General features: G+C 33.0%; 1 protein-coding gene across 7 annotated transcripts in view; it reads right to left on the bottom strand.

The window, feature by feature from the left end:
• Positions 1–13,764, bottom strand: part of LOC142357342 (uncharacterized) — a 104,832-nt gene that overhangs the window by 6,339 nt on the left and 84,729 nt on the right. For all 7 annotated transcript variants that reach the window (XM_075409013.1, XM_075408989.1, XM_075409008.1 and 4 more), the window contains one exon: positions 9,727–9,794. In XM_075409013.1, coding sequence (XP_075265128.1) covers positions 9,727–9,794 — 68 coding nt within the window. The remainder of the gene's footprint in view (positions 1–9,726; positions 9,795–13,764) is intronic.

Here is a 13,764-nt window from a genome sequence, read left to right as displayed (position 1 = left end):
TGCGTGCGTGCGTGCGTGTGTGTGTGTGTGTATGTGTGTGTGTGCGTGCGTGTTTGTGTGTGGGTTTGTGATTGAGTGCGGATGTATGCCTCGGCCTACGTTTAATTGTGTGTAAACTAAAAATGTGCAGCATGTGTGGGATGAGTTGGTGTAATCCTTATTGGATTTGGGATTAGTGTTATAGGGAGGGGTGGGGTGGGGTGGGTGGGCCAAATGGAAGAAGGAGCAGCCGGAATCACTAAGAGGAGGAGGAAGTGTACGTGGGTGAAATGGGAAAGAGAAGGGGAAGGGGAGGGAACAGAGGTTAATAACGGTAGGGTAGGGTATTCTTCTGTTCTTCAGTTAGGAAAAGAATGTTGAAATAGCCTACAAAAGCATATACACAGCACGCGATTGAAAAAAAGACAAAATTAGATCATACATAGAGTTGTAAAATAGTGTTCTTCGATATCAACATCATTTTAAAAATAGTTTCTGTATTAAAAAACAAATCTAATTTTTGCTTAGTTTTTTTTGCGACACTTTACCTAAAACAAAATTAGGCCAAATGGGAATCTGCGTCTAACTCGTCCAATTGGCATACATGACAATGTTACCTAAATGGGAAATGATTAATGTTATAAACTTGGTATGCACAAAAAGGAACTTAAGTTGACAAATGATTAGCTCTATTTTGCGACTGAACAAAGTTGCGCAAGCTCTCTATGACGTAAAACCGTACAGTTGAAAAAATCAGACTAGAATGATTCAGCCGATATTCAGAATAAAAAACTAAAGGCACTGATTTCACGTTTATATCTATATGAACTAAGCAGAGTTTGTCAAATTGTTTGCAGGGCCATATTTTGATAGCATCAACAGGCAATCTGCGTACAAAAATTTGACGATATCGGCGTATTATGGGCAAAGCGCAGTAATCGTGTGAACACCGTCATTTTGAATTAACAAGTTACATCCGAAAATTACCTTTTTAATGAATCCACTCTTCAATTTCATAATCTTGTTGCATGTTTTTCATAATAATTTTGTCTCAGTTCACTCATTTTAAGTTACCAAATGAGTCATTTTTAAGTACCTTTTCAATTTCGCCACAATCTACTACAAAGCTATCCTAAATATCACCGCGATACTTTTCTAAAAGCATATGGCTTTTAAAATATTTTCTGATAAAGACTCTCTGATTTTAATCCAAATTATTCACCCCAAAACGGTCCTGCTCAATTTTGAAAGAAAAAACAATCTCCAAAATAAGTGCGATTTTGTCAGCCGACCACCACAAACAAATCACATACGTATTTATAAAAACCGAACATTTTTGAAGAGTATCGTTAGAGTTGTCAAAAAAAATGAGGCATCTTTCCCTTTTATCCCCGCCAGCTTAGTGGGTGCAAATTATTTGCATTCCTGAGATGCACGTGCCATATTTATACATATTTTACAGCAAAATATTATTATTACCTTTACACAGAATAATTTTAACTGAACGTCATAGGGGCAAAACACACGTTAAGAAATTCATAGCACAGAAAAGAAGTGAGTTTGAGAAAAAAGGGCAAACTGACAATAGCCAAAAAAAACCCAAAATATGACAGGTTGCGTTGCTTTGTGTGATACACACTGCAATCGAAATGGGTCTTTCCCATTATAGCCCCCCATGAAATCCCCCCCCCCCCCATTATGTTATAATTACCATGATTGGGGGAGGCTATAGGCTATCTGACCACTAAGCTGGGGGGCTATAATGGGAAAGACCCATCGAAATAGTGATTTTTAAGAAAAAGTTTTTAAAATATGTTTTGACTCAGGAACAGAGATTTGCAAAATTCTGGTGTTATGCGAAAAAATTGCTTGGAAAACATACAATAAAGCACAAAATCTCTAGCTTGTACTTCTTTCAGAATTTGAAATAACTATTTATCTCTCAATCACAAACGGAGGGTTTGTTTTTTTTTAAATTTGTGCTTATAAGGATTAAGAACCGTCTATCTATTATTTTCTTGATTAATGCGTATGAAGAAATTTTCAAGTGTAACAATATGCAACGAAACCTGCCATTTTGGTTCAAAAAATTGTTCTTCAAACGATAGCGCACGTTTTATCTTGCTGCTCACAAAAAATGTGCTGGATAAATTCTTTCTGATTCTTGATCTGCGGATCACACTGCTCATTTACCGTAATGAATTTGTCGCCTTGTTCCAACAAATTACAACTTGGTAAAAAAATATATGTCGCACCATTTTTGATCGAACGCTTCTTGTTGCTTCGATGCTTAAACTATATTCAAATTCCCATTATTCTTAAAATTTTGGTTTTGTTTTGCAAAACATTTTAACATAATTATATCTCAAACTTATCTTACAATACTTGTTGCTCATTTTCGAGAAATCACACAAAGACAAAGGGTCAATTTGGGAAATGTACAGAAAAGAGAATTCAGGAACTCCATGCCATTCTGGTTTTTGCTTCTTTTTTTTCTTCACCAAAATAACTTTGCAACAAGGAGCCTCAACTTTTTGGTTGTATTCGGCTTCAAAAACTGATTTGAAATGATTTCAAACGACAAATTGAGCTAAAAACTGATGACCTCTATAAACACTTTGGTTATGCTTCTGAGAAAAACAAAACAAATTACTTGATTTATAAGCAAATTCTCAAACTAAGCGACCAAATTAAATAGTTTTCTGTTAATCTATCACCAGGAAAAAGTTATCAAAACAAAACAGGGAAAAAAGATCTCATCCAACTAACACAAGAGGTCTAAGCACAATTGTGATTTTTTAAAACCAATAAAAATCTGGCTTAAATCGGTCATTTTTTCCATGTCTAAGTCGCTTTTAAAATCTGCTTTTAAAAGTTGTTCTGAAAAGGACGGAAATTTCAATGAGCCCTACTAAAAATGAATTCATTAATGAGTTTTAATACTAACAAGGAGGCTCGGTAATGTACAATCGCCCATGACGTTCCGACCCCGCTCATCCACAATTTTGGCATAATTGTCTACCAAATGAAGAACACATAGAAAAATTCAAAAATTCAACTATTTTTCAAAAAAATGGTATATGAACGAAAAGATAGCCTTCTAAGCAAATAACTCAGTGGAGTGAAAAATGAAGCATTAGATCAATGAGATATCTTAATATCAAGAAAGCGAGTCCAGACGAAAATTAAAACTGAACAACAACAATAAACATTAATTACAGCAAAAACTTTGTCCGCTTTGAAAAATAAAATTTAATAACAAAGTCAAAATAGCTTCAGATAAAACTGAAAATAAGCGAAACTACCTCTAACTCACCTGAAAAAATATGGGACCAGTCCGCAGTAAGGCTTGGTAACAACTAGACAATAGAGAACAAAAAGAATAAAGTTAAGCCTATTTTAGAAACAATTAATTTCAAATTAATGAAAACCATTAGAAATCAACTAAAATATCCAATAGTTTTAGGATACCAATGTTTTTACTGAAAGGCATTAAGACTTGTCAGTATTAATTTTTTTATGCGGTTACAAAAAGAACAACAAATAGAAAACAAACAAAAAATCAGACAAAAGTTGCCAGAAAACGCTTTCGAAGCCATAAAGCCATATTTTGGCCGTCAAAATATGTTTAATTGAATTTTTTTTGGACACCCATATTGTAGTATGTGACCTCTTACTAAAAAGACTAGGTAAGAAGAAGACAAAAAAGAAACAAAGGGCAAAATTAAGTAATACTTCAAAAATATTTCCAAAGTTTTGAAAGCCATTAAATACAAAACGAAAAAAATAAATAGGTTCATTTATTCTTGCAAAGGAAGATCATGATACCCGCAATAATGCAGCATATGTCTTACGGCTACAATAAGAGCGTCAGTTATGACAAAAATCCAAATATAATTAACTTTTTCTTGTGAAAAGCCTGCGTCGAAGCCAGTAAATTCATAACGAATTCTCTAAAAAAATTAGATTTTGTGACACCAATCGATTCTAACACCTTTCCCTGACACGAGTAGTGTCACATTTGACCTGTAATTAACGACATTAGGTAACAAATAGATAATAAAGGGATCAAAATTGCGAAAATAATAAATGTTTATTTTCATTTTGGAAAACAATTGTTTTCGAAATCATGAAAGCCATCAGCTATGTACTAATATCAGAATATTGGTTAACTACGGTTCCATTAAAAGGCAGTGAAATCTGCCATTATACAGGAACTAAAAACGACAGTTAAACACAAAATAAAAAAAATCAATTAAATTCTTCGAGAAAGTAGTGTCGAAGCCGTTGAAACCCAAAACTATTTCTTTAAGGATTTTAATATTATCGATGGTGCCGTATTTTGAACGCCAATAAAGTGATATGTGAACTGTCAATAACGTGATAATTTGACAAAACCAGAAAACGTTATATATGGGCACATACGTAAAATTTTTTTAAAATGTGCAATCTAGCAGTATCAAAGCCAGAAAACCATAACTTAAGGCGAACAACCGCAATTGAGATGGAATCTTAAATTAGTACAAAGTAAAAGCATCCTTTTTGCTGACACTAAGCTACAAGTTGACCAAATTAATAATAAAGAATAGACGCAAATTCAATAAGCCATTATTCATTTGAAAGTCAAAAATTTTTAAAAGTCAAAACGACCATAGGCTATAAAGTAAAAAACTCGATGCATTTATTTAGGGTTGCATATGAAGTCAACTGGATCTAGCACTTCTGAGCTTTGATTTGAAATGTTCTGCTCTTCAATTAATATAAAAAAATATCGACTAATTTAATTTGAAAAAGTTTTACCGACTGATTTTAATCCGAATTATTTTTGGATTGTAACAGCCCAAGATTGCTCCAAAAACAAGCTGTTTGCCCATTAGGAAAACTTATTTGTTCAAATGTTACAGATAAAGATAATTTGTTAGTTAAAAAATAACAAAAATATTGCGTTTTTGATAATCAACGAGTAAAGTAAGCAAAAAACTGCAAAGTTCTGATTACAGAGCACTTACAACGGAAATTGAAGTAGAAATAACCCCCTTATGAGTCTACAAAAGTTATGTTAGTGGTGTTTGGGTGTGTACTTTCGGCAAATTTAATCAAAGTGGACTAAAGAAGCCTATTTCGTGCTGTTTTTGATGAAAAAGTCTGAATTTTGAAATACTTAGCCAGAATTTTTGACAAAAAATTAAAAGAAAAAAAAATAGCCAACAATATTTTTCGTCTTTAAAAATAAGATCAACCGCACTTTTTTGAAAAAAAGTTGAACATATTTTATCAAAAAAAAAACGAAATTTTAGTAAAAAATTCAGGAAAATGTGAATAAAAACAACGGAATTCACTCTACTTTTCTCAGTAGTAGAAAATAGAAAAAATCATTTTGATTCCATATTCTACACTTGACGAGCTTTCTAATGATGCCACTCACAACTCTCTACGATTAATATATCGATCGGCCAAAATTGTCTGAACAAAAAAAACCCATTTGAGTAGTTCCTGCCCCCCTCAAATGGGGTAGGAACAAAAGTATTTTTGGCATCTTTTTTAAGAATTTGCATAACATAAGGCAGATTAAGGGGGTGTAAATTTTTGCTGTATGGTCAGAATTGAATTTGATTGCCTTGAGAAATCATGTTACGGGAGGCAAAAATTTCATTCATTTTTTTTTAATTTGACGTCTTGCGCGATTGTTGCAACCTTTCAATCCCCTATTATTAGGGAAATGTCGGATGTTTTAGAGGCGTTTTCAATACTGTCGAGGCAGGCAGCATTTTAATATATAAAAAGCTTCTTTTTGCATAGAAATGATTTTTGAAAGAAATTCATTTTATATGTACAATACGTCCCTTATTATGAAGAACAGACAATTTTCTTGACTAAAATTAGTAACCCTCAGTGTATTTTGTGGCACTTAGACTACTACCTAAATAATCCAGCCCTCCTCCCCCCACCCCAAAGAAGTCCCTAAGTAAAATGCGTGAACGAATTGAAAAGCGTTTATGTTTTGATTTCGCAGTGATTTGTTTTGCCTGACAAGTGTAAAAATTGGCCTAAAAAACATATATTACGATTCTGGTTAATTTGATTACTTTAGACGGTCATGTTTCCTAATTTTGAGTTGATGAGTAAGATTTATAGCAAAAAATGAACTTAGAAGTTCAAATTAGCTTTAAGAAATTACAAGTCATTTATTTTATTTGCGTTTGAAACTCAACCAGGCGAACGAGAGAAACTTTCATGTTAATCCCTTTGTTACTTCCATTTTTCTACTTTGCAATGTTTTATGCTAATAGAACAATGGCGCTGCTTTATAAAAAGGACTCCATTTTTGAGGGAAAGAGCGCGGGACTCTAACCGGGGAAATTATAAATAGTTAGTAAAAGCAGGCAAATGAGATATAAAATTTCCCCCCGAGTTGAGAGAAAAGACAGGATGTAATGGAATTTTTTAATGAGACGGGAAAGGGGCCCGGCTGATGATGAAAATGAAGAATGAACAAAATGCCTCCTTTTTTTCGATGAAAACAGAGAAAAAGAGCTGCCTTCTTGTTTGTTATGTGCAAACAAATACCACACGTTTTGACTATCAGATGAAATACCCTTCTCAAAATACATCAATTTGTTATGTATTTCTATAGCAGCACTGTCAAAATACCTCCGCATTTGGTAGGTACTGCATAAGAAGTGGGAAATATGCTTTAAGTCTCTCGTCAGCTCAAGATATTTCGACATATACTAATGACTCTAATTCAACTAATTTTGTTACATGATAAACTTCCCTTAAACTGCCCCGATATTGTGACAAATGGCTTTATTTTCTAACACCAAATTCGGTACAGCGGAAAGAATGCAGCTTCTTCAAAAAGACCTCAAAGTGATGCAGCTCTGTTCAAAAAAATTGGCCTGATTTTTTTTTAGAAAAAATAAAATCTGCTCATTTGGAAAGGAAGGGTGGCCTTGCTGTCATGAGCTACTATTTATCTGATGCCATATAACTTTTATTTAAAAAAATTAGTTGTAGAGTATAGTTAGTTTGTCTTTAAATAGAACAACCCAAAGTTTGGTGGTAGAGCAAATCAGCGCTGAATTAGTCTAGAGACATTCTATTTTTCTGAATGGCCAGTAATCTGTTCATGTCCCATCTTACACAAGCTAGTTTTCATTTTTGAGTAAAATTTACTAAATGAAAAATAAAATGTTCAGCTTAACTTTCCGCCAACGATGTTTGTTTTATATGCGATTCGAACTTCTGTACGGGTACTTGTAACATTTAATTTGCGTAACAAGTCGTAACCACTAAGCTAAATAGGCTTTGTGGTAATTGCCTGCAAACTAGCTCAAGTAAAAAGAGTGTGCATACTACTATAGTAAATACCAGTTATAAGCTTCAAAAGTATGACATTATTCTGCTCAGACTTAGTTTTGGGGTAAGAGTTATCTTCATGCTATACAGGATAGGTTTAGTCTGGGTGAACTCTATGACCTCAACATAATCAATATGAAGAATAACTGCAAATAAAGAAAATTAAAAGATTCTGGAGATGCTATGTTTCAGATTTGAATTAAATTTTTACTCTTGAAAAGTGCTGGTTCAACGCTGAAATGCTCTGAGACTCATGTCTGGGAAACTGATGTTTGTGTGAGATCGACTCACTGACTACAACAATGACTTTCTTAAACTCTTCAAACTTTCCCTAATTTCTCTAAAAATTTTTTCTCTATTACAAGCCTCAGTCTAGATGAGAAAAAAACCGACAAAATTTAAGAAGTCTTTGGTATGATTGTAATCAAACACAGGGAAAGTTAAAATGCTTGATATTATGGTTATCATCGGATTGAAACCTCGAAACACTTCAGTTTTTTGTGGAAAAATTTGAAGTGTTTTCTATCATGTAGCGACACGTTATGCTAACTTCTTTCTCGCAAAATCTTAATATCTACTTCTTTAACATAAAATGTTGGACATGAAATAATACTTCTTCCTTAGATCGCAACAACAATTTATTTTCTTACAAACAGATATATTACAAACGTTCATTTTTTATTATTTTAAAAAGCACACATCAGGTTAAGCCATGACTAAGTATCATTTTGATTTTTTTCATAAAACATATGAAACTCCTTATTGGTTATTCCCATTTCTTGATTGATTTCTGGTGATAGTTAACATTAGCTTAATTGAGTATAATGATCAGACGTATTTATTTAAATAATGCTCAATCGCGTCATCAAATAGCCTGGTAACTTTTCCCTCTCATTTTAAAACTTCACACATAATTATTGAGGAAACTTAAAATGCAGAATGTATGATAAATGAAACTTAATTTTTTCTTTTTCCTTAAAAAAGCTGAACATATCAACGATTTACTGCGTATAAATTTCCTGAGCATGGAAACAAAAAATTATAATAAATGGCAAAAGTAAAATTATAAAAAAGGGCTTCAAAGGTTCCAAAATAGATTTTGCAGAGAAGTTGCAACTTGCAAAAGTTTTCACCACTTGATACCTAATCATTTTTAGTTTATGAATAATATTGGCATAACATACATCAACATTGAACGAGAAACACACACACACAGACACAGACACACGCACACATACACACACACACAAACACACACAAACACACAAACAAACACACACACAAACACACAGACACACAAACACACACACAAACACACACACACACACACAAACACGCACACATATATACACACACAAACGCACACACAAACAAACAAACACACACACACACACACACACACGCACATACACACCCACACGCGCACATACACACACACACAAACACACACTCACACACATACACACACACATGCACACACACACACACACACACACACACACACACACACACACACACATACACACACAAACACACACACACACACACACACACACACAAACACACACACACACACAAACACACAACAAACGCACACACACATACATACACATACACTAAAAATCCAACCCTCACTTTCAACTGTTTTTTTTTCTTTGGCGCTGTGCTCAGAAATGACAAGAGCACCTATATATTCATTTAACAAAATCTACAGCAATTATTCCTATTCCGTGTCCCTATTCAAGAATGTTTTGGTTCTAAAGGTCAGGTATATTTGTTGATGTTTTGCGTAATATGTTGATGATATAATTGTTGATGTTTTGCTGCGCTTAGTTGTCATCAACTTCAGTGCCCTCTGGTAAAACAGGTTACTTTCATGTAGCGCAAAGATTCTTAGAAGTGCAAGACCTTGAGAAAAATGTATCACGCATATCAAAGGTTTTTCGGAAATTTGTACGAAATGCGCTGAAAACAACTGAGTCTAAGTTCAAAAGATGCTCAAATTGAGCCACGAACTGAAAAAGCAGTGTTTTTTTTTTAAATAATATTCAGCTTATTTAGTTCACTTTTGCGCATTCAACCTATTTTTATACAATTATGTGTTCAAAAAGCCCTGGTGCCTTAACCTAAGGAAGCTAAATCACTATCAATAATCAACGATGCTAAGGAAAATCGAATGCTGATGCTAAAAATAAGTATTCAGTGGGAATGAATGGGTAGGCGGAATGGGAGCTGAAAACGGCTTTTTGATTTGTAGGCCAAAATTCATATCTTTGCAAGATTCTTGCAAGAATCTTGCCAATTATGAATTATCATGCAAGAATCTTGCAAGGTTTGAGTCCGCTCATCACATAGTGGAATAGGTGGAATTTGTGGATTCGTACTCACTTGTGGTGGACATGAGGATGTCGAAACTGCGCTTCCACTGCTCCAATTCAGAGTTAGAAGCGTTGATTCTAAACATAATGTCCGGTTATAACGCGAAACCTCCTCCTACACTACAGCTGTGACGTCACAGATACCCACAGAAGGACAAATTTAATATATATATATATCATAAACTCATACACTACAAAAAATAAACATTCGATTGATCTTCGAGTAATAATGATAATTCGAGATTAATTTAGAACTGAATGTGAAGTCGATGCCAAATATCTCAATAAATCTGTGTGAACAAGAAATATATATATTTTTCGAAAACGTATTAATAGACCTGTCGGGAATTCTATTTTGTACAAAATTGTATCTTTGCTTTCGAATCTTAAATAAATTCAACCACTTTAGGTTTAAAATAATTTATTTGTATAATCTTCGAAAAAATTGAAAACTAAACAGGTAAAGATTTACTGTAACTGAAATTTTGGAAGCTGTTAAAATGCGGGATATAATGAAATGAAACAAAATGAACTTTTGACCGAAAAGGTCAGTATTTCTTTGTTAAGAAAATGCGATTGAATTTTGTAAAGTAATCAAAACAGAAGAGTATAAGTCATTTAGCTGATTAAAACTCTGAAAAAAAGTAAATAAATATTAAAGTAGCTTTTTCTCAAGAGCGAAGAAAAATATTGCAAAATACGCCTATAATTACAGTGAATGACCCAAAGTGACGTCAATAGATGGGAAATTCTTTATCAGAAACAATTAATATGCTTTTGCTTGATGCAAAAACTGTTCAAAAAATATCAAACTGTTTTAAGTTAAGTAACAAAAATGGAAAGAAAGTAATCAAAATTATTAAATTCGAAAGTCATACCTACAAAAACTGTAACAGGGATTTTCTAATTTAGTAAAATAAATTCTTTCTCAGTTTTGAATTACTAAAAAAGATAAAAATTAAAACAGACAGCGCGACGGCTGTTTTGTAAAATGAAACCGTACTAAGGCCGCGCTTCAGTGCTATACAAAAAAGGCAGGAAAAAGTAATATTTCAGAGGTATTTTGGGCAAAGAAAAGCGTGGGTATAAATTTTGGGTTTTTAGTCTCCGAGCAAATTGGCTCAAGTAATTTGTTGTAAGAGCACTTCACTGAATTTTCTCAGATCTTTTAATTCGCAACTGAGCTGCGCTGGATGAAAATCCAGCAGTTTCCTTTTAGAATTTTCCCATTTTTCAGTCACACCAACAACGTTCTTTTCCTAGCAGTATAGTTTTGTAACTCGCTGCGCTGTTTATAGTCGATCCAAAGGAGATGACACAGTTACGCGTAGAGAGTAGAGGTGGTGTGTTTTTGAACGACGGAAAACGTTCATTCAATTGTCCAATAACGCTTTTCCCCGCTTTTAGTGTTAATATAACACCGCAGCCATTTTTACACCAAATTGAACGCCATATCGAATTCATGCTAAAGTATTACACAATATTCAGTATATACACACATACATACACACGCACACTAAAAACAACAACAACAACAACAGCGAAAACCGAAAAATTCATAGTATTCGTTCGCTAATAGGGAGTTATTGTAAATTATTATGGAAAATATATTATTAATGGCTGGTAATACAGGGCATAAATTTTATGCTACCATCGTGAACAAAGAAGAAAACGTGTTGAGAAAACCAGATGTTTTCATGCCGCTCATCCTCGTATGAAAATTTTCTAAGCTGGTCGAAATGGTTGATAAGCACTAAGAAAGGAGAAAAAAGGGGATGTATCATTAAATTAATGAGCTGACTATAATCCTTCCGAAAAAATACTGCCTTTCTCTCAAGCAATCCTGTTCCTAAGTTCATTCATTTCATGTCAGTTCTAAGGTTCAGCGTCAAAAACATTGAGGTGTTGTATTTTGTTTTCAGAATAGAAAAATTGCCTTTACTTTTCAAAAAGAATTCGGGGTGTATGTCTGACGGAATGAAAACTTCAACTTTTTGGGTTTTCCTTCAGTGATCCATTTGCCAGAGAAAAATACAAGAATCCAAAGGAGAAATTATTTTTCATCGTTTTTCTCAAGATAAAAACCACAGAAGGTCACATAAAGAGACAGTTGCGATGGAAGAGAAGAGACAGATACTTTGAAAACAAATATATAATCAAATTAAAGTTTTCAAAAAGTGTGTTGTTTTTACATCCATTGACACATTTAAACCTTCATTTTTATCTTTTCAAATTTTCTAGGATGTAATTAGGAGATTGTGGGGTCGCAACCCACAAAAATTCCAAACGTTACTCTCTCTATAATGGCGTTGACATAACATCAACATAACGAGCTGGTAGTGGCGCTAATATTTCAAAAAATAAAAAAAAATCTGTAACTGTTGGCATTTTTGAATTAGCGTAAGTTTGGTCTAGATAGTTTGGTCATGGCTCTTAGAAAACCTAGTGTTTAATTTCTATCCTAATAATTTGAAAATAGTTCAATATATATATATATATATATATATAATATATTATATATACATATATATATATATATATATATATATATATATATATATATATATATCAAATTTCAGCTTCATTGCAGAAGTTGGCCGCTTTGTTTGTGTAGAAACTAATAACTCAAAAAACTAAATCGAATTGCGGAAATTGTTTGGGACACAAGCCGACAAAATTAGTGACAAAGTTCACGCATTAATTTTTCTTGTTGTCCGAAGTTAAAAAAGGTTTCAAATTGTAACAAAGTGATAAATCGTGAAAATGGATTAAAAGGTTACAATTAAAATCCGGAAAGCAGCCAAATATGCCAGAATATCAAAATTATATTTCACAGCATTTTAGTTTACGCAGTATTGAAGTCATAACTTTTGCGTTTTCAGCTTTTGGGAAACCCTTCTCAAAAATTTTCTTATTTAAAGAGTAAGATAGGCTACTTTTTCTACTCACAACTATTCTTTCAGAATCCTTTCATTGTTAAATTTAGCTTTTGAATGAAAATGATTCAAAACTATTTGAGGAAATTAGGTTTTTGTTATACGAAAAATTAATAAACGTCATGAAATGTTTATTGTTTTTTAAACAAAATGTGTACTAAACAATGAAAAAAATTTCAATTGGTGTAATAAAAATTTATTCGTCAATCGCATTAAGTCCATTTTGAATTGAAAAGACCGATTTATACCCCTATATGTTTGATCAATTTCGGTTTTTATTAGAGATAAATTCATCCAACTAACTTAACCTCCCAGAGAGTTTTTTGTTGCTGAATCATAGTTCTGTTCTTCCGGATTATTTGTTGGCAGAACGCTTTGACTGAAATTAAACAATGATCTGTTCTATGTTGTTTTGGTGTAATTTTCGTAAAAATCACTTTGAAAAATAGAACATAGATTTTGCTCATTGCGCTCGGGAATGTCAAATTGTAATGGATTCATGCGCCCCGTGTTGAGAATTTCGTCGGATTCAAACACATGAAATTGTCGGTTTTTGTTGGTTTTACTTCGCCACAACCGATCAAAGCCCTATCGTTTTTTCGTCCATTTGATCGATTCTCGTCGGTATTTAAACGTAAGAACACATTAAACGTGAACTCTTATCAACACATTTTTGACATAACATTAACTCAAACTTTCTGAGCAATTTTGCAAAAATTAAGAAAAATAAGCTCGGCTTTTCTGGCTTATTGGTAACGAAGTTGCGCAAAAATTTAGATATTTAATAGCTCTGATAAAAAATATTAATTTTCCTCTATTAGGACACTAATTTGGTCACTGTAATAGGAATATATAACTAGACTCAGAAAATGAGATAAATTTGTGATGTTGATCAAAACGGTTTTCACGCTACGTAAAAGAACGTGAACGAATTGGATGAATTAGTTTCTATTTGTAGTCATAAATGACCTGAAATGAACTAAAATGAAATTGATAACGGAAAAAATTGACCATATTTGGTAATATTAAATTACATCAGTTGCATATTGCGCCGTAACTGCACGATATGTAATACAATTATCCATTTAGCAAGTAGAAATTCAATGTATTCT

Source organism: Convolutriloba macropyga, chromosome 2, assembly GCF_964194025.1.
Source record: "Convolutriloba macropyga chromosome 2, txConMacr16.3, whole genome shotgun sequence".
Classification (NCBI taxonomy): domain Eukaryota; kingdom Metazoa; phylum Xenacoelomorpha; order Acoela; family Convolutidae; genus Convolutriloba; species Convolutriloba macropyga.
The sequence above is the reverse complement of the archived record's forward strand: the minus strand, read 5'-3'. Positions and strand labels throughout refer to the sequence as shown.